Here is a 20,958-nt window from a genome sequence, read left to right as displayed (position 1 = left end):
TGCTTCATACATGCTTCTCTTTCTTTATTTCATTTGTCTTTTGATTTTGGGGTGAAATGTGACCTGGATATGTTTTTGTGAGATTCATCCAAGAGCATTCAGTGAGCCAAGGATCTCAGGGTGTTTTATTATTATGTTACCCACTCTCTTACCTCTTGACCAGTGAGAATGGTCGGCTTTATTTAAGAGGGCTTTTCTCAATAAAATGTACATCCTCTCTCTGCAGCGTATGATATTGAATACCCTGACACTGCCAGGGTATATATCATGTAACCACTTAAACAGCATAGGATTAAAAAAGATGGCTTCATATCTGTTGAAGCACTTTATATTATAGGGATAGTTCACAGAAAAATTAAAATGGTCAGCATTTGCTCAGCCTCATGTTGTACCAAACCTGTATGACTGTATGAAATCACTTTCATTGCATCATTCTTTCATGTCTTATTTTTCCTTTTGTGTTCCATGGAAGAAAGAAAGTCATATGGGTTTGGAACAACATGAGGGTTATGAGTAAATGACAGAATTTCATTTTTGGGTGAACTATCCCTTTAACCTCTCTTGTGCACTTAGTTTTATCCATACAAAATAGAAAATCTAGTGCTCAATTTAATTATTTCTGGCTGGAATGTTTAGAAGTAAACTAAGATTTAAACTGTTAGCATTCAAGTGTCAAACATGCCATTTCTTCTGCAACAGCCAGATATTCCTTTGTAACCAGTAAGTGCTGCAATACATCACAGGCATTTACAATTTTCTAACCATTTCCAATGATGTCTGCAGCACTCAACAGATTTAACCAGAGTCAGCTGAAACATGAAATCAAGTTTACTTCAACTGTAACACCAGACTGTTTAAAAAAAAAAAAAAAAAAAAAAAAGGTTTAGAGGTAGTAATTTTTGTAACGATGTACTTTTATTTTTCTTTCATTTTAACATGGTAAAGAATGTTGATGTATACCTCACAAGACTTGATAAAGCAGTACATTCTGTGGGATTTTAAATTAAAGATATTGGGGGGAGATGTGCAAGCATGTATAGGTTTTTTATGGAATGATCTAGCTGTTTCTGAACTACACATTTAAATAATTTATAAAGTATAAAATAACTAATATCTCCCATTATTAAGACATTATAACTTGTATAAAAGTGCCCAATAGCAAAATATGTGCTTCTTAACCATTCTTCTGTTTCCTGCATTCCATTAAAAGAAATTGTCAGTGATAAAACCATAAAAACAAATGGAACAAAATAATTTTGACAATGACGACAAACTAACAATCATTATTTATATCCACAAATAGATGACATCATAAAGGCTACTGTGATATGATTTCACATGCCTAATAAAGTGTCCTGTGATTGATCTTTCAGAGCAAATTATACATACAGATGATTATATATATATATATATATATATATATATATATATATATATATATATATATATATATATATATAAACACAATGGACAGGAATAATTTTATTAAATATTCAAATAACTGTACGTCATAACAGAGAAGTAAAACATACAGTACATTTGCATTTCAATATAAAAGCATAAGACTTTTATATAATGATATGGGCATCTGCTCAAAGCACTGTGTGTTTAGAAGCTAGAATGAAGTCCTAGGCAAACTGAGACAAGTAAAGCACAGTAAAAAGTCTTTGGCATTCAAACACAGACCTACCGCAGGAAAGTGTGCAAATTAAAGGGACTGTTCACCTAACATGGAAATTCTGTCATCCTTTACTCATACAGGTTTGGAACAACATGAAGAGTGAGTAAATGATGACAAAATGTTCATTTTTGGATGAACTATCCCTATAACACCAAGTGAATGACAGACAGTTTAGCCACACACCACCAGTAAAGAAAGAGAGGTGTTTTCTGATTCCTTAGAAATGTTTTCCTTCATTTCAATGTCTCTTCAGATTTCCACCCACTGAAAAGCTGATCTGTATAAAGATGATATGTTCTCCAAATTTCCTTCCCTTAGTCCACTTTCAGCACACTGTAGATTTTATTTACAAACCAAAAGCAGGCGAAGAAGCCTATAGTACCTGGATGAAAGAAGAAAGCCAGTAATGTTAGATAAGTCTTTGAACTTCAAATAATAGACAGAATCTGATCTTCTGATCTAAAATCGTGCCATGAACGTAATCTACATTACAATAAAACTCGAATTATGAGACAGAACCTCTATTAAAAATCACATTTTAGTGCGATTATGCAAGATAACCATCTATGAATGAAGCCGTTTCAATGTAGCGAATTATCTGACAGAGGCAAAATGAGCACAGTATAATGGAGCACAGGATTAAATCTATCATCACTGGGGCGGCAGTGACAGATAAAGACAAAGCTCTGTGTGAGAGGAGCCAATCAACAATAGGTCTGATTTAAATCTTTAGCTTTGGATCTATTTTCAGATGTACAGATGATTCTCAGTCATCCCACTTTCCACACATATTCTTTCGCTAGGTTGGGGTGAAACAAGCCATTGCATGGGATAGTGTAACCATTATTTTATTATGTGGTATAGAGATGGTCTGTTTAATGGCAATCTGGTTTGCCTCTGGTTTCTGTTGCCTCAAATTTTCACCCATCAAGCACCTGTGCATAGAAGTTGCTATAACAGCTGTAGCCAGAGACCCTAAAACACCTAGTAGATTCCATGGCAACAAATAGATTGTGGCTAATATCCACTCTAAAAACGGATGGCCGTGGTTTGCCATTCTTCAAAGCAAAGCCTTGAGAGTTGCTGCAATTACACTGGATAAACTGGAGTATTGTTGTAATGGTTCAGTACAAGTTTTGAATACTCTTTATGTGTAGACCTATGAAATGTCAGCACTGTGATAGACCAGTACTGTCAACAAGGAGCTTGGATTAGTGGCTAAGAATTACAAATCAATTAAACAGTAGAGGTTTTTGGGATATTTTACATCATAATACCATAGGTGCTTAAGCCACGGCTGGCAGACAGCTGCCCAGCTTTTGCCACCTCCTCCTCTGCATATCAATGAGGGGAAGCAAGAGAGATTTGATTAAGGCAAGAGGGAGCGCCGCTGTCTTTCAACAACAACACTGATGGATGAGCAGGAATATTTATAAGTGTCCCAATTACCCTCAGCCAGAACACAGTATGCCATTGTAGGGCAGGAAAAAACAGACTAAAACTGGTCACTTGCCAAACAAAAGCACCAGCATTAAAACCACTCTGCCCTACAAAAGGTATACGCAGTAATTACGCCAACACTGAAAATTATCTATGAACATTGATGTCATGAAAAGGTTGTAGTTCCAGAGAAAAAAAGGCCATAGAGAAGGGCAAACATTTTACATGACACATTAAGCATACATAGTTTTGTCTTTCAGGAACAGGATACAAATCCTAAAGCTTTTGAATTGTACATCAAACCGTTGATGACAGTACTTTCCCATATTCACCAGTAGAGTAAACATGATAATCATCTGTGTGGACAAACTGTGTGTACTTAAGTAATTTGCTCTTAACTGGTTGACAGTGTTATATTGAAATGACTGAGGATGTTTGGAGAAACAATATCACTATATTTATCAATGTTAAAAAGATTAAAATGTAACCAACTTTTCTGCACAAGTAGGAGATGGGAACAAATTAACAACATTTAATAAAGTGTATATCAACTGATGCTTTTCGAGGCTAAAGGCAAAAAGATTGTGGCAGACAGACACCATACCTGTAAAAATAAAGAAAATGAGCACCATGATCATGGTGTAGCCAAAGTAGAGTATGGTGCTTGCAGCACCAACAAGTTGTAGTTTTGAAAAGAAGTAATGCACTGCGTAGACAAACAGATACGCGGCCGTAAAACCACTGGTCAGGAACGATCGCCACCACCAGTGATAATCCTGTAAAATAAGACTAAGCTTTAAACAATTCATATTCTCAATAAATGACAAATCTGTGTTGTTTGAAAGATATTTTCATACTCATGAGTTTTCCCTCTCACCTCTGCACATAAATGGAAATAGCAGAGCAAAACAGTGGCCTCGGAGCAGGTAATGACCAGGATGATGAAGACCAGGAAAAGGAAGCCAAACATGTAATACATCTGATGAGACCTGCAGAGAAACATTTTAATGCAAAAATATCAGATGGCTAGAAAATTTTTTACTATTTTCAGATACTGATCTGTCAAGAGACATAAAAGCTGGCTGACTATACCAAATGCTGTTGAGGATGAAGAAGAGCTGGATGAAGATGCAGCCAAAGGGCAGGATGCCGCCCATGAAGATGCCTGGCACAGGTTTGGTGAAAAAGGACTGCTGAGGAATTTGGCGTGGGATCTGGTTTGTTCGCACTGGTGGCTCAATGCCCTGTTAAAATAGAAAAATATAAAACACCCAAGGTAATTATGATACCATGCATCACACTGTGCCAAAGGAAAAGCACACACAGATGGGAAAAGCAAAAGCAGCTGATACTGGTACAAGGAAATATTCTGAAATATGTTGAAATGCATAGTCAAAAATAGACAAACATGGTCATTCTGGAGTTTAGGTTTCGAATCTATATATTAAGATCTCTTGATCCTTCTAGTTAAGACCTGCTAGACATCCTTAAAAGAACAGTTCACCCACACAAGAGTTATTTTTAGCACAATGCCCTAGTTGCTCTTTTCAAAACAATGAAAGTGAATAGTGACCATGCCTGTTAAGCAAGATTTTCAATGTATAACGACTTTAGTAGATCTTCATTTTCTTCACACAAAGCAATCATATGGCTTGGAATTGACAGCCATGCATTGTCATTGTTCAAAAGAGAGCAGCTCAGACATTCTGCTAAACTTCTCCTTTTGTCTTCTATGGGGTAAAGTAAATAAAGTAATATGGGTTTGGACAACACAAGGGCATGTGAACGATGACAGAAGTTTCATTTTAGGGAGAACTATCCCTTTAAGTATCAAAATCTGTAATCCTATAATTAAATGTCACTTGTCTGATTACCAGAACACCCAGTGATACTTTGGAGCTGTTGAAGAACTCATAAACAGCTACAGCTCTGCACAAGGAGACATACTCACTGTTTTCTTGAAGCCAAAGTATGCACCCACAAGAGTGAGAGGTACAGAGATGCCAAACCACAGTGCCAGGATGGCCACGAGTGTACCAAAGGGAACAGCAGCAGACGAGCCCTCTACCCATAGGATCAGATTCATCAGGAAGAAGTCCACAAATACAATCCTGCAAGAACAACAATTTAATTTTGCTTGTGAATCTGTGTACAACTAATTTTATCATTTTCGTATGATGATGAATGGAGTAATAAACATACCCAGGACACAAAAAGGCTGTGAGAAGAACATTGGTTTTCCAGTTTTCACCACCAAAAGCTGATGGCACAGAAGAAATGAGCTGGTCAGATATAGAAGCATTTAGTAAAGTTCACAAAAAATTATATTTAACCAAATACTGAACAAACAAGTATTATGATGCCTGTTCCTTTTCTTTTATTATAGATATCATCATTTATTTTGAGAAGAAAATATACAAAGGCCCCCAAAAAGTACTCAGACACTTAGGTCACAAGTAAAAAAATGTATGAATGTTATTGAATTAGATCATAAAATATCAAACGGAGTGGCATTTATTTAAAAAAAAAAAGCAATCTCAAACAAGCGCCCTTTCAAGCTAAAAAATATTTTTTAAAGGAATATTTCAGGTTCAATTCAAGTTAAGCTCAGTCGACAGCATTTGTGGCATAATTATTTCGACTCGTCCCTCCTTTTCTTTAAAAACCAAAGCAAAAATCAAGGTTACAGTGAGGCACTTACAATGGAAGTGAATTTTTTGGAGAGTTGAAACAGAAATGTGAAGTTTATAATTTTATAATATTAAAACTCATGTGTTATTTGAGCTGTAAAGTTGGTTGAATCATCGTTTTTTAATGTTGTTTTAGGGTTTAAGTGTTTAAGGTGTTACGTCGTAATGGCAACAAAGTTGTACAACTGGATATTACACAGAAATAATTTTAACATGCATATTGTTTGCGCCTTGTGGCTATGCTTTTGAAACAATGAGTATTTAAATTTGTACTGATTGGCCCCATTTACTTCCATTGTAAGTGCCTCACAAGAACCTAGATTTTTGCTCTTTTTTTTTTTAAAATGAGGTACGAGTCTAAATTAATTTTTGTGGTAATCAGAACTGTGCCACTAATGCTGTCAACTGAGCTTAACTTGTATTGAACCCAGAATATACCTTTATGTTCACAAAAACCTATGTTTGTAAGGTTTTAAATTATAAAACCATAGATACTGCATAAAAGTATTTGGACACTTTCTGGTTGTCAAACGTTAGAGAAAATGTCTATAGTTAATGTGATGAATTCTGGTTACTCTGCTAGGACACCTGTGTGAGCATCTACTAAAAATCATTTTGGGACCAGGTAGTTAAATATTTCTTTACAAAAAGTGTCCAAATACTTTTTGGGGCCACTGTATTTGATAATGTCAGACCCGATAAGATTACAAGATTTTACAGAAGAAAAACATCCGTACTCTTATAGAGTCTGGCTGAGACATAGCCAGCAGGTGTGCCCAACAGAACCCACAGTACTACTGCACAGGTCATGAGAGCTCCTCTGTTGGCTGGAGAGAGGAAGCCCAGACAGGCCAGCACTAGAGAGAAAAGTAGGATCATCATTTTTGTAGACAGACGATTCATTTATTTCAAGCTATTCACAATTATAACAGTAATGTGTTGAAAAATGACCAAGCCTAAAAACTACATTAATAAAGAATTGGGAAGGTGAGGAAATGTCCCAAAATATCTGCTCAGTTCATCATAAAAAGTGAGCGAATGGCTTAAAAAAACTTTGAGTATAGTGCATGAGATGTAGCGATTTATTTTACTGTCATTCTATTCCAGATAGCACTTACAAAGGGTGATGAAGGTCATGGTGAAAATCTGAGTGCCCTGTCCGAGGAAGACAGACAGGAGCATGCCCATCTTGGGTGGCCTGAAAACGTCTCCATGTACCTGCTTCCACCCGGACTCCTCCTGGGCATCTTCCTACAGGTGATATAACAACATACTGTAGACTCAATCACAACCTCAATATGACTTTGTTCAATTGTTGTTCCATTGGACATTGTTGTTGATCATGTGAGGTTATTGCAAGTAAACTACTATGGACAGTTGCCAAACACAGTGATCTAAAGGCCAAGTGTTTATTTTTTTCACTTAAAAAAAAAAAAAACAGAAGATGGTGAATGTCACATATCCAGTTCCCTCAGTGACATTATCTATTCACTGCAGAACAGCTTCTTTCATTTACACCTTGATTGGAGAGCATGGTAAGGTAAGATTACAATATGTTATACAGTGAAAGTTCACAGAAGCCAAACAATCACCAAATCATAATTACCAGCAACAACATAAGCATGTAAGCTTACATAAGTACTGTTTGCAGCTGGAGGGATCTTAACCCAGTCTGCCTGTGAATGTCACAACAGAAGCTTCAGTGACTGGAGGTATTAGAATGAGAAAACTGATAACACATTTAAAGCTGAACTGTGTAATTTTCCGACGTTGAAATACTTTCTCCAATCCCAGCTTAATACGCAGAGACAACTATAAGTAAGCCATTTGTAGGCTGAATTCTGTTAAAAGTATAAACACTGAGGCACTATCAAAACATTGTTCTGTTTTTTTGAGTATCCCGACCAGCCCAACACAGTGTCATGATTGAATAATGACTGAAAACAGTCATTACTTGTACAATTCTGTTTTATTAAAGGCACAGAAATTACACACTTAACTTTTAAACTAAGATGACGATGTCAGTTTATTTCTATTTTTGGGAAACCAATTCATTCAAACTGGCCAGACCAAAACATGAAGCACAGAAATATTGAACAACTACATGACACATGAGGGTGGTGGTATAATTATGACTTAAAGGGATAGTTCACCCAAAAATGAAAATTCTCTCATCATTTCCTCACCCTCATGCCATCTAAGATGTGTATGACTTTCTTTCTTCTGCTGAACACGAACAATGATTTTTATAAGAATATCTCAGCTCTGTAGGTCCACACAATGCAAGTGAATAGTGTTCAGACCTTTGAAGCTCCAAAAAGGAGATAAACATAAACATAATTCATCAAACTCCAGTGTTTTAATCCATGTTTTCTGAAGCGATTCAGTTGGTTTTGTGTGAGACCAGACCAAAATGTAACTCAATTTTCACTGTACGTCTTGTCATTGCAGTCTCTGGGCTTAATCATGATTTTAAGCTCGATTACACTTCCTAGCGCCATCTAGCGCTCTGCCCTTGCATCAAGCACTAGGAAGTGTAATCGATCTTAAAATCATGATCAAGCCCAGAGACTGCAATGACAAGATGTACAATGAAAATTGGGTTACATTTTGGTCTGGTCTCACCCAAAACCAACTGAATCACTTCAGAAGACATTGATTAAACCACTGGAGTCTGATGGATTATGTTTATGTTGACTTTATCTCCTTTTTGGAGCTTCAAAAGACTGATCACCATTCACTTGCATTGTATGGACCAACAGAGCAGAGATATTCTTATAAAAATCTTTGTTTGTGTTCTGCAGAAGCAAGAAAGTCATACACATCTGGGATGTCATGAGGGTGAACTTTTGGGTGAACTATCCCTTTAAACAAACACAATATCTGGAACTGGAAAAACAGGAAGTTTGCTTTAACTGTGCCTATGTGGGAGTGTCAGTTCTATTGACACAAGAGAATGTGGTGACTTTATTAATCTCTTGTTCTATCTAGATAAAAGGAATGCAAACAGAGAAAATTAAATGTACCTGGTCCATCTGGTTGTACCTGACAATGTCCTTGTGCAGTGTTCTAAGCATAATCATTGCCACCATGCCAGACAGGAAGAGCACAATAACCAATGAGTTCATGATGCTGAAAAAAAAAAAATAAATAAATAAAGATATTTGCACATATTTTCCAAAATAGAATATATGCCATTAACTCGTATGGAGAATAGAAGAACAGGGCGCTCTGCAAGAGATGGCATTGCCCCCACAAAGCCCCCCACTGAACATAGAGTCAGTCAGGGATTACATGAAGAGACAGAAGCAATTGAGACAGCCTAAATAGATTGAAGAACTGTAGTGAATTCTCCAAGAATCTTGGTACATCCTATCTGTCAACAACCAAGAAAAACTGTGTCCATGTGTACCTAGGAGAATTGGTGCTGTTTTAAAGGCAAAGGTGGACACACCAAATATTGATTTAGCTTTTTTATGTTTGCTGGACTTTGTATGACATTAAGTGATACATGAAAACTTTTTTGCCTAAAGCTTTTGCACAGTACTGTAAAAGAGTGGTGGTGGTGTAGTGGACTAAAGCAATGAACTGGTAAGTGGAAGGTTGTTGGTTCAATCCCCACAGCCACCACCATTGTGTCCTTGAGCAAGGCACTTAATTCCAAGTTGCTCCAGGGGGATTGTCCCTGTAATCAGGGCACTGTAAGTTGCTTTGGATAAAAGCGTCTGCCAAATGCATAAATGTAAATGTACTGTATATATATATATATATATATATATATATATATATATATATATATATATACACACACACTGCCTTTTTCTCGACTGGGAGATATTTTAAGCCAATTAGGCTCTTTATGCTTACCTGAACCACTGGATGTTGGTGTGTGGCATGGAAACCAAAATGTAATCCCACCGAGAAGCCCACTTAATGTCATCATTTGGCTAAAAAAAAAAAAAAAAGAAGAAACTTTTAAAATCTCTTACACCCAATTTCTTTCCAACCATCTCCAAATATGGAGCAGACTTACCTTGAATTTAATTGAATAAGAGTAGGTCACTTTGAGATTACTGCTGAATTCTGCTGGTATCTCCATGGGAGGGCCTTCGCAAGATTGATTTTCCTCATCACTGTGTTTGACACTGTGAACCAAATAGAAAATTTTCTTCCTCTTATTTAACAAAGAGCTACTATTATATTGTAGTTGAGACAACTTTAATTGTGACATTTCATATGCATATAACAAACATTTACATACAGATACAGATGCATACAGATGACTCTAAGCCTGACATTGTATTTTGGCTGAACAAGAAAGCATTTGTGCTTAAACCAGCAACATAGGGCCATCGCAATTTGAGAAAGACAAAGACCCCATGAAATCATTATTAAAGTTTTGTGGCTTTTAGTCAATGTCTCTTAGCTCTGAGTCCCTTAGAGGACAGAGCGGGAATTTCTTCCTCTATTGCTCTCGCAATAGGTTGCTTTCCCTCGCAATACATTTACCATGGTTGTACTACAATAACCATATTTTAACCACGATATTCATAGTGAAACCATAGTGATAATACAGGAAAACAAAAACTCTGGTAATAAAAATAATAATTTTGAGGTTATTATGGTTTTACTATACAAATACAATAGTTCAGTGATTCTCAAAGTGTGGGGCGTGCCCGTAGGGGGGCACGAAGGTATTGTAAGAAGGGGGGGGGGGGGCGCAGAAGACTGATCCATCCCTAAATCTCGTTCACTTTCACACATTCAACAAAAATACTGACAATGCACAAGAACCAATGTGCGCAATTTCTTTTCCTTTTCTTTTTTCTCTTGCCTTATTTAAACTTTCGCCTTGCAGCGCAATGCGTCTTGCGCGCGCAGCTCTCGACTGCTCTCGTTCAAGGTGTCAGGTGCGCTCGCAGTGCTTATGTAAACAAGCTGTTCTCATGTCCATGCGACTTTCTAATGGGTGAAGAGTTTAACACTTACATTTTGGTCTGTTCCTCACACAACACACTATTATATGACTTCAGAAGAATATAAATCTAAGGCACGAGTGTTATGGATGACTTTTAAGGTGCTATTATATATGTTTTTGGAGCTTTGACAGCCACAATCACGATCCTCTCATCCCTCAATCTTGTGTTTCACGAATTAAAAAATAATACTGGTTTTGAATGATGAGGGTGAGTTAATAATGGGAGAAAGAGGCCAGTTTTTATTTCAATGGTTATTGAAGTTTGTCAGTATCATTTAAGTTGTAAATTATTGTCCAGAAGTCCTGTGTGGCTGCTACCAAAGCAGCGCATAGTCGTAGACAGTGCTGTCACGTGATACTTGTTACTTTTTTCAGCGCTGGGCAGGATGGGCCAATCACAGTTGTTTAATTTTACTGAATGATGACTTTAAAAATACTTTTATAGAGATTGCTGAGGCTTATTTCCATTTACAGTAAGAATCCTTGCAATTATTCGTTTTTATTAAAAATAACTTTTCTAGTGTAAAAATGTCTTTAATGAGATATAAAACTTTCTGATAGTTAAATGCGGATGAATGGAGGATTTTGTTTTTTATATTAAAAAATATTTTATATTAAATAAAGTGTTCACAAACGAACACCTAGTGACAAAAGTTCTTTCATTTAGATGTTTTTTTAGTAAAGATTGTAACTTATCGTTCAGTTTTGATTGTATTTTTTTTTAACTTTTTTCGTGACATGAAGATGAATGTAAATGTAGTTAAATCTTTTAAAAGCTTTTTTTTTTTTGTCAATAAAACAAGAAACATTATTTGATTTTTATATCTCATTTTCACTGAGATTATTTGGGGGGGGGACATGAACCAAAACAATTGAGAACCACTGCCATAGTTTAACTATGGTTTTACTATAGTCATATTGTAGACTGAAGTACCATAGTTTTGGGCAGAAATCTTGGTTTTACTATAGTAATATTGTAGTAACTATGAAAAGTATGTTAAGTAACCATGTTTTTTGGCAAAACCATGGTTTTAACAGTGTATTGTATCCATATCGTAACTAAGGTTTTAAGATTAACCATGGTCATTTTTGTGGTTACTTCAGTTTTACTACAAATTACATGGTAATTGTAGTAAAACTATAATAACAACAAAATAATGATTTTTCATTCCTTAGTTTTCATTTTCATGTATTATTATTGTGGTTTTACTATGAATAGCAAGATTAAAATATGGTTACTATAGTAAAACCTTGGTACATTTATTGCAAGATAATGCAAACTATTGCAAGGGGACACAAAACTAGAAGTTGGCAAAAACTAAACGCAAAATTTAGTAGAGCTGTCAGAATTAACGCGTTAAACTTTAATTAATCGCATGTGTTAACGCATACATTTTTCTTAATAGCGTTTAACGCATTTACATACGGCATAAACACTTGTGTGAAGGGAGGAACCTTTGTAATGTGTCCACGCGGAGTCATTACACTGACGCACACTTCACAAACAGGCACAGCGCCAGAGCCCTTCAACCAAGATGAGCCTACAAGCTTAGCATAAAACAGCATAATATGGCGTTCCCATTGACATTCTATGGGCGGTACTGTCATAATACTCTCCTATGATAGAGCCACGGAGGTTTTCTAGAAAAAATTTTACAAATCTCTGACTGCACTTCCCTGTAAGTAATAAAATGATGGAGAAAGGAGCTCTTAGCGCTGTATGATGTACAAAACAAGACCAGATGGGACTTTTAATTACCACAGAAGCAAGTCAAGTTTTAACAATCACCAAAACGAGACATGTTTTTCTTTTCATGGTGAGTTCAAAGCTTGATGCTGCCGTTGACGCTCTGACACGAATCATGAATGCAGCTTCACGATTGCTGTAACAAAACAAAGCCACAGTCTGCCGGCAGATTAATATTGTGGAGGATGAGAGTTTAAGAGATTTAATGCACAATGCAATGAATATGCAAGTGAAGACTAATTCTTTCAATTAGTCAAACTCCCACTTTGACTTTGGGAAATGTTTAATAACTTGAATTTAGTGCATTTGTTGTGGAAGGCTTTGTTTGGAAAATGTCAATAAAGCAATATATTGTTACATATTGTTTTGTTTTCTTTCCTAAGATGGAAATAAATGCATTTTGACAAGAAAATAAGTGTATATATATATATATATATATATATATATATAGTGTCAAATTTGATCACTTTCAAAATCTATGATTAATCGCGATTAACTACAAATAATTATGCAATTAATCACGATTTTAAAAAATAAAAAATATCGACCGACAGCACTAAAATTTTGTTTTTCTCTTTTGAGAAAACTGACAAAGAAATGTTGATGACTCATCCTGCACTCATGGTGTGTCCAGATTTTTGTCTAATCAAATGCTCTCTGGAATGAGAATACAATTCCATCTGCTTTTGGCTAGCATAGTAAGTAGCAAATCATGGTTCATGGCTGTGACATAAACAAAAAAAGGGACAACACATGAAGGATAACTGTGCTCTTCAAGCCATTTCATGGGGTCTTTAAAATATGACATTAGTTCCAGTTTTCAGAGGCCAAAGGTACGATATTTACAGATGCACATTCAGACCTCTTTGGTTCCAGAGTAGCTGTCACAAGTCGAGCACCAATCCCAGCCTGTTCATCCCCACTGTGGTAAGTTATGGTGATGTCCACATGGTTGAAAAGATAATAAGTGTTCTTCTTGTTGAACTCGGCCTGAAAATGCAGATGACAAATTAATTGTCAATAAATAAGCTGGTCAGCATAAAAAGGCTCCATCTACCCTCAGTATGAAATGTTTTTGTTACTAATATATATCTTTTTAAAACCCTCTTTATCCAACAAAATATTTCCACACTGTTAAGTAAGTGATTAAACGAGCCCTCTCACATTGATAACACAGGCATCCTTTGGTTTACCCTCTTGGTTAACAAGGCATCCAATTGGAAATCCGGGATTGCAGATTTTCTGATCGCTCTCCACAATATAACACCATGTTACAGGCATGTTGTCCACAATCCTGGAAAACAAAAGAGAATAAACCAAAGTTACTGATCTGCTACCTGCAACATTTAAACAAACAAAAGAAATGGATTACATAGCAAACCCTACAGTCACAAATCACTTTGTTAATATCTTTGTTAATAGTTTTTGTGTGTTCCAGCTAGTTTGTGCTAATCTCTGAAGGAGAAGAATAATACAACGAAATTTACTTTTCTATTAAGGGGCAGTATTTGCCTCCTGAATTTAATTTTCTGGGGCATTTTTACCTTTATGAGGGCATTTTCTTCCTAACTATTTAAAACAGTAACTGTTTCTCATTCGGTTATGTAAAATAAGTCAATTTAATCAATTTGTTAATAGTAATTCTCAAGATTATGAATTTATTACCACTTACCCTAAAAATTAAATCAACATCAACTCATATTTTATGCCATAACATGTAAAACTAGGACTATAATAGAATACTACAACTATATCAAATGTTAACAAATAAAAACTAAAGACATTATTACAAGGTAATTTCTTGCCCCATATTTTAAATTTCGGGGGAATTATTATTATTATTATATTTATTTATTTTCATTTTTGGAGGCATTTTTGCCCAGAGCCCCCCTTTATTTCTGGCCATGCAACTGTGGTTCACATAACTACTACACACCACTCCTATGTGTCTCTTAGTAGACTTACCAGTGGTGCTGGTAATTCAGCTCCATTCCTCTCTTTAGAAAATCCAACTTTAACTTAGCCTCTTTTTCAGAAGTATCATAATATTTGGTGCAGACCTTCTTACATGCCTGGTCAGCCTTAAATGAAAACTGAGAGAAGTAAAAAAAAAAAAAAAAAAAAATATTTTAAAGGATGATTATCCATTACATCATGGTAAAAAGCAGGAATACATTGTAAACTAACTTGCTTGACAATTAATTTCAACAGGCACACTGATGCTGTATAATGGACCCTTTTCACCAGGGGTTAAAAATGGTTCAAGGAACAAAAACGAAAACCGAAAACGAACTAAATTTTTAGCAGAACGTAACCGAAAACGGGGAAAAAGTCCCTTTCAATTGTTCTGGACTGAAACTATTTTTAAATGTTGGTAACCGGTAAATAACTGGTTAATTTCATTCTGAATATGTTTTTCATGAAACCAAAGACCAAACGGTTTATCACAGAATATTTTTTGAATTACACCACTTCCTGTTGCCCAAAAAATATGGGGCTTCTATTTTAAGTTGAACATGATAAGCATGTGCTTTGATTCTGAAGGAAACTGCTGCATCACACATTTCTTTGACTTAATGCACATTGTGAATGTAGCCTTCTGTGACACACTGAAGACCTTTTAGACAGCTATATATAATTACTACATATACATGCATGATTAATCCAGATGCAAGGAAAAATATTGAGGTAAATAGTAAATTTCTCAGTTGTTTCCAAGTCTTCATTAAATTATTGTTAGGTATGATGCAGATTTGATGCTGCCGGGTTATGACTGAGAAGCAGATCTGTAATTAAAACAAAAAATGACAATAAAATAATTAAACAATTATTAAATAATTAAAATTAAATAATTTGAATAAGATGACACTTGGTCCAAAAGTGCCCACCCGATGTGTGCGTGTATGCAGGAGAGAAAAATATATAGGCTATTAATTGATTTTAGATGGCCAGATGTATTTCTGAAATATTTAAAATATTTTTGATATATTTAATGTTAAGAATGCATTTATTGAAAATATGTTATTTTATATAGGCTACTGTATACTATGCTTGCTATGATTTCTAATGCTTATATTTTCACTTATTTTGGGTGAGGCAAGTCCCTTATTGTGAGCTTGTTTTTCCAGACCAGGTCGCTTGTTTCTTTTGTGAGATCTGGCAACACTGCAGCTGGTTTACCACACACCTAAGCACAGAGCACTGTCATTTAAAAAAGAATGTTTCTAACCATTCTTTTATTTTGTTCTACATCAAAACAGGAATGAAAAAATACAGTTTCTGTTCAGAACAACACGAAATGAAAAACATTTTGTTTTTAGTCCCTTCTTTTTACAGACTGTGATGATGCATTTCCACATTATTTAGCAGCGTACCTCTAGCTAACTTTATTATATTTAAAAAAAAAAATGTATAACACTACATTTATAACACTATACTTTGTACTCCCTTACCCTGTAATACAGTTTAAAAAATTAATTACCACAGCTGCGATGAGGTTTTTAATACAGCTGCTGAGGGAGTGATGGTAAGTTTGGCATTTTTCTCTTTTCTAACAACTGTAATCCACCACTTTCTAGTGTTTTCTTCTTTTGGAAAGCTGTGAAAGCATAATAGTGGATTTTTTCTTTTGCTGTTGGAGCAAAAGGGTAAGTAAAAATTATATTTGCTGTGGTCTCCTATTCCTCGCTATACAAGTTTGCCCTGCTATCGTTTACTTCCGCATTCCAACAAGCAGGTATAGCTGCAGGCCGGAGATCTCCAAAGGAGTCACTTCAACACACGGTAAGGTTTAGGGTAAGGGTTAGGGGCTTCCTATATCTTTGCTGGTGGTTTGGAGCTCACACCCCTTTTTTGGAGCTCTGCCTGCAGCTATATCCTTCTCCATTCCAAATCTGGATATGTGAAAAGAGTCCATTAATAACTTTGGATACTTCGTGCAAATAAACACAATACAACAAAATGACAATAATACAAAAATAAGTAACAAAAATTATAAATTAGGAAGGAAATGTGTGTGTCAATCACATTTACATCTAGTAAAACTTGATGGACAAGACATGTGGGCAGCTCATTATGTGGAGGGTGTATAGCCTAATCTTCAAAATCCCCCTGAAACAAGAACATCTGAACACAATGGGTGAATAGTTAACAAGATAAACCAGCTGTTAAGCCACTGACGTAAATACAAATACCTTGTATGGGGATGTCTCTATTCTTTCTCCAAATAACACCTGACCAAGGTTCTCTGAAGGTCTTCTTTCATTTTTATCTTTGCAGAAATCAAACCTAAAGCAAAGGGAGCTTCATGACTGATCGATCATTGTATTGAAATGCAGATATAATGAACCTTATAATGTGACTTAATATACTTACGCATCATACTCAAAAGGGAGGACTGATTCCACAGAGTCTAATCTGTTCACAAACAGCTGGATCTCAGTCTATAGTAATGACAGAGAAGGTAAGGCAGCTGACAATTATTCGTACACCATAGCCATTTGAAAGAAGTGTGTAATTACGAAATGAACACTTTTGGGCAGATTTGGTTAAGATCTCAATTGATTTGAAAACATGAGTTTGCAAAGAACCCTAAAGAATCCATCCATAAAGAGTTCAGTGTTTTAGTTATGAGGTAACTGACCGGATAAGGTAATAAAACTATAACTATAAAGCAATAAAACCTCACCTGACATTCCCCCGGAACGCCTTCCGATACATTTTCACAAAAACTGACTGGCGCTAAACCCGGAAGATAGAATCCAGAGCAGGAGCTGACTACTAGTAAACTCAACAGGAATATAAAACACGGATCCGGTGACTTCATGTTTTCTTCCCAGTTTGCTAAATGGAAGGTTTCCGATACACTCTGTCGGAGAAAAGCATACAACTAACCGGCGACAGCACACATAAAAAAGTCTCCCAGACAACGTGCAGGAAGCTACCACAAACTCAAACGATGTTTCGCTGTTACTTCCTCATTGCGTGTGTAACCCCGCCCCCTCGTGACTCCTCCAATTCCTTCACATCCTTTCAGTTGATGCACACACTATCTGGATAAGAAACAGCGGTCAAAAGAAACCTCTTAACATCTTGCTTTCACTGGTGCATATTCATTTGTATTTCACCAACGTGTGTGCCTCTAATTTGTACGGAAGCTCTGAACCGCAAGGTGGAAAAAAAAAAATAAGAGTGAAAAAAATAAAAAATAAAAATAGTGTCTCAGTTCCTTCCTGAGCCTGTCTTACATTTTTTTCTCTCTTAAATTTTTTTTCTCTCTTTCAAAAAAAAAATTTTTCTCTCTTAAAAAAACAAAAAAAAAAACAAATTTCTCTCTTAAAAAATTATTTTTTTTTCTCTCTTCAAAAATATTTTTTTTCTCTCTTCAAATTTTTTTTTCTCTCTTCTCTAAATATTATTGTGACCACATCAACAGCGGCCGCCTAAACCTCGAGTTCAAGATTACCCCGAAGTCGCAAATAACCCCTCCTAATTTACTCACGGCATTTTCACAATAACAGCCAGCCCACATCCCGGCACGGCAGCTCTGGCAAAAAAATTAGCTGTACCAAAACCCCCCCTAACAACAGAAATCATTATACTTTTATAGCTTCATGCCCATACTGCTAATAGAAACAGGTGTGTGTAGCCTACTATTCTTCCCCCCGCGGAACCCAGGGAGCGATACTATAGGTGATTCCTCACCCATCACCAGTTTGTTTGGGATGAGCATTTTACATCGCTGTAACTGTCTAGCTCATGTTTAGACAGACCAACAATATTTGGATATTTATTTGACATTCTTCATCTGGAACTCTTCACTTCTGCAGTAGACAGTGTGTTTTGAAAGCATAGACAACTTGTTATATTAAAATATATTATTATAAATAATTCCACCATGAAAGTCAGCACATGACCCGTTCAGTCGCGAGGTCTTAATTTATAAATGATCTTTCCGTTTAGAATTTACATTACTTACAACAATATTAACATTACCAGATGTACCCCTAACACTTCAAAAGGACAGACATAATAATAATTTCCCCATGTTTCCCGTTTTCCTCAATACATTCCTTAGCTTCCACCATGTAACACTGAGCAAACGGCATAGATGGTTTAGAAAGACCAACAATTTCAAACAAAAAAATTGTTACACGACAACGAATGCCATATCAAACATATGTAACCTGATTTTGTCTTGATTAAGGTTTGCAAACCCTTAAATAAATAATAAATGTATTACTCAGCTATATAACAATAGAGAAAGCATTAAAAGCATAAGATTACATGTTTACTGATAGTGACACCTGGTGGCCAAAGTTGGTACCGCATGCATTTTTTGGAAGAGAGAAAACACATTTTTTGAAAAGAGAAAAAACACATTTTTGAAGAGAGAGAAAAAAAATGCTTTTGAAGAGAGAATTTTGTTTTACCAAAATTTAAGACTTAGGCTCAGGAAGGAACTAAGACACTATTTTTTTTATTTTATTTTTTTTTCACTCTTATTTTTTTTTTTCACCTTGCGGTTCAGAGCTTCCATAAATTTGCATGGCTGGGAAAGGGAAATTTGGAGACAGCATAGGAATGCTGGATGATGATGATGATGATTATGATGATGATGATGATGATAATATTATATGCACACACACACACACACACACACACACACACACATACATATATATATATATATATATATATATATATATATATATATATATACACATATATATATATATATATATATATATATATATTGAGGTCCAAAAGTCTGAGACCATGAGTGAAAATAATATACAATTTCTTTCTTGTAAATATTTTTTGCTTATTTGATTAGTGATATAAATATAGTGCAGAATATATATTTCATATATATATATCCATTTTCTTATTTTACCTTTCAGCTAGATTTCACTTTAAATTTTGAATCTTAGACTTTCAACGTTGTCTCAGACTTTTGGACCCTAGTATATGTGTGTGTGTGTGTGTGTGTGTGTGTGTCAATATTAACAAATAAACAAAACAAATCAAACAAAACTAAGTTGTGCAATTTCTCTATTTTCAACATTCTCTTCCATGGATCATATCTAAATTAGACTGGAGCTTGCGCAGACACTGCCATGAATGTTAATCATACAAGTGGTTCTCAACATTTTAACTCCAAGTTTCCCCATTGGTGGAAATTATTATTATTATTATTATTATTATTATTATTATTATTTTTTTTTTTTTTTTTTTTTGACCCGTTGGTCAAACAAAGAGATAATCCCACCACCAACTCACGCCATTTGCTGTGGTCTCCCATTTACTCCCATTCACCGCTGTTGAAGTTTACCCTGCAGTCCTTTACTTCAGCGTTCCAAAACCCGGAGTGTGAAAAATATGAAGGTAAATCAGTAGAAAAACTTGAGAGCTTGTATATTTGGATTTGAGAACTTGTACAATAAATATTTGGACTCTTAAGTTGACATTTACACTCACAGCACCAATGTGAACAAAAGTTGAATGTTGCACTCTGCACTCACAGAAAATAATTCAAAGCTTGTGTTTTGAATTCATAATTGTAGACAGGTAGTCACAAATGTGTAAAATTACATTCACAACTACAGACACAAACTTGTATTACACATTAATTTTGTACATTAACATTAACTGGCACTTACAACCTCTCAAATCTGGCACTGCAACTTTAAATCTTCATGCCTTGACTTTTGCAAAAAAACCTGTAGCAAAACTCACTTGTGCACTTGTAAAATCCTGATACCAGACAGCAAGACCAGTGTTCGGGGGAGGGGGCAGTGAAGTCATTGATGCCTAGCCAATGAATGCCACCGGTATGGATTGTGTTAACTGGGGATATGCGCGTGCGTGCATGTGAATAATTTCACTTGCCTTTTCAGCAGATTCATTCAATTTTAATTTCCAAGGAGCAAAGAAAAACATTTTGCATATTTAAAAAATATTGGTAACATTATTAACCCGCTTTGTTTCATTGATGTCTGTTCTAATGAATTTGACACAGTTTAAGAGCGATTTTAACGGTTTCACAAGGTAACTTCTGGTTACCCATGTTAAGGTGGGACATTGGTTTGAATGGGAACTTGTGATTACACTTGTCAGAGCAGTAAATTGCAAGTGGAATAATTTTATCTGCAAAGTTAAAGCATCATAGGCTGAAATGTCTCAATAATTGGCCTATATACATAAATTACATTTATTTATGAAAAATAATATATTGATAAAATGATTAATGTCTTTTTATTGGTTCCGTTGGTCTAGTGGTAGTGTGTCTGCTAACCATGGATATCGACCTGAGTTCAAATCCTCTGTGAACATTTGTATTTTTATTTACATTGTTATAACAGCATCCTTTACTTTTCAAAGGTTATGTGCATGACAGTGTTGTATGTTTATAACTACCCAT

General features: G+C 35.4%; 1 protein-coding gene across 2 annotated transcripts; it reads right to left on the bottom strand.

Moving 5' to 3' along the window:
• Positions 1–893: 893 nt before the first annotated feature.
• On the bottom strand, positions 894–17,527 carry LOC127413251 (transmembrane 9 superfamily member 2-like). 2 transcript variants are annotated; one of them, XM_051650224.1, is made up of 18 exons: positions 17,224–17,527; positions 16,911–16,978; positions 16,730–16,823; positions 14,502–14,629; positions 13,701–13,830; positions 13,399–13,526; positions 9,845–9,956; positions 9,679–9,758; positions 8,838–8,943; positions 7,446–7,487; positions 6,930–7,062; positions 6,549–6,668; positions 5,324–5,381; positions 5,073–5,232; positions 4,214–4,365; positions 3,999–4,110; positions 3,726–3,897; positions 894–2,063 (listed from the first exon to the last, which is right to left on the bottom strand). In XM_051650224.1, exons 1-18 carry the CDS (start codon positions 17,359–17,361, stop codon positions 1,996–1,998), a joined length of 2,001 nt encoding a protein of 666 aa, XP_051506184.1. In that variant the 5' UTR covers positions 17,362–17,527; the 3' UTR covers positions 894–1,995. The 2 variants fall into 2 exon arrangements, with proteins under 2 accessions (XP_051506184.1, XP_051506185.1); XM_051650225.1 differs by lacking the exon at positions 7,446–7,487 and having other exon boundaries at positions 17,224–17,526.
• Between the last annotated feature and the right edge of the window lie 3,431 nt (positions 17,528–20,958).

The sequence above is a fragment of the Myxocyprinus asiaticus genome, chromosome 22, assembly GCF_019703515.2.
Source record: "Myxocyprinus asiaticus isolate MX2 ecotype Aquarium Trade chromosome 22, UBuf_Myxa_2, whole genome shotgun sequence".
Classification (NCBI taxonomy): domain Eukaryota; kingdom Metazoa; phylum Chordata; class Actinopteri; order Cypriniformes; family Catostomidae; genus Myxocyprinus; species Myxocyprinus asiaticus.
This window is presented reverse-complemented; position numbering and strand designations above follow the sequence as displayed.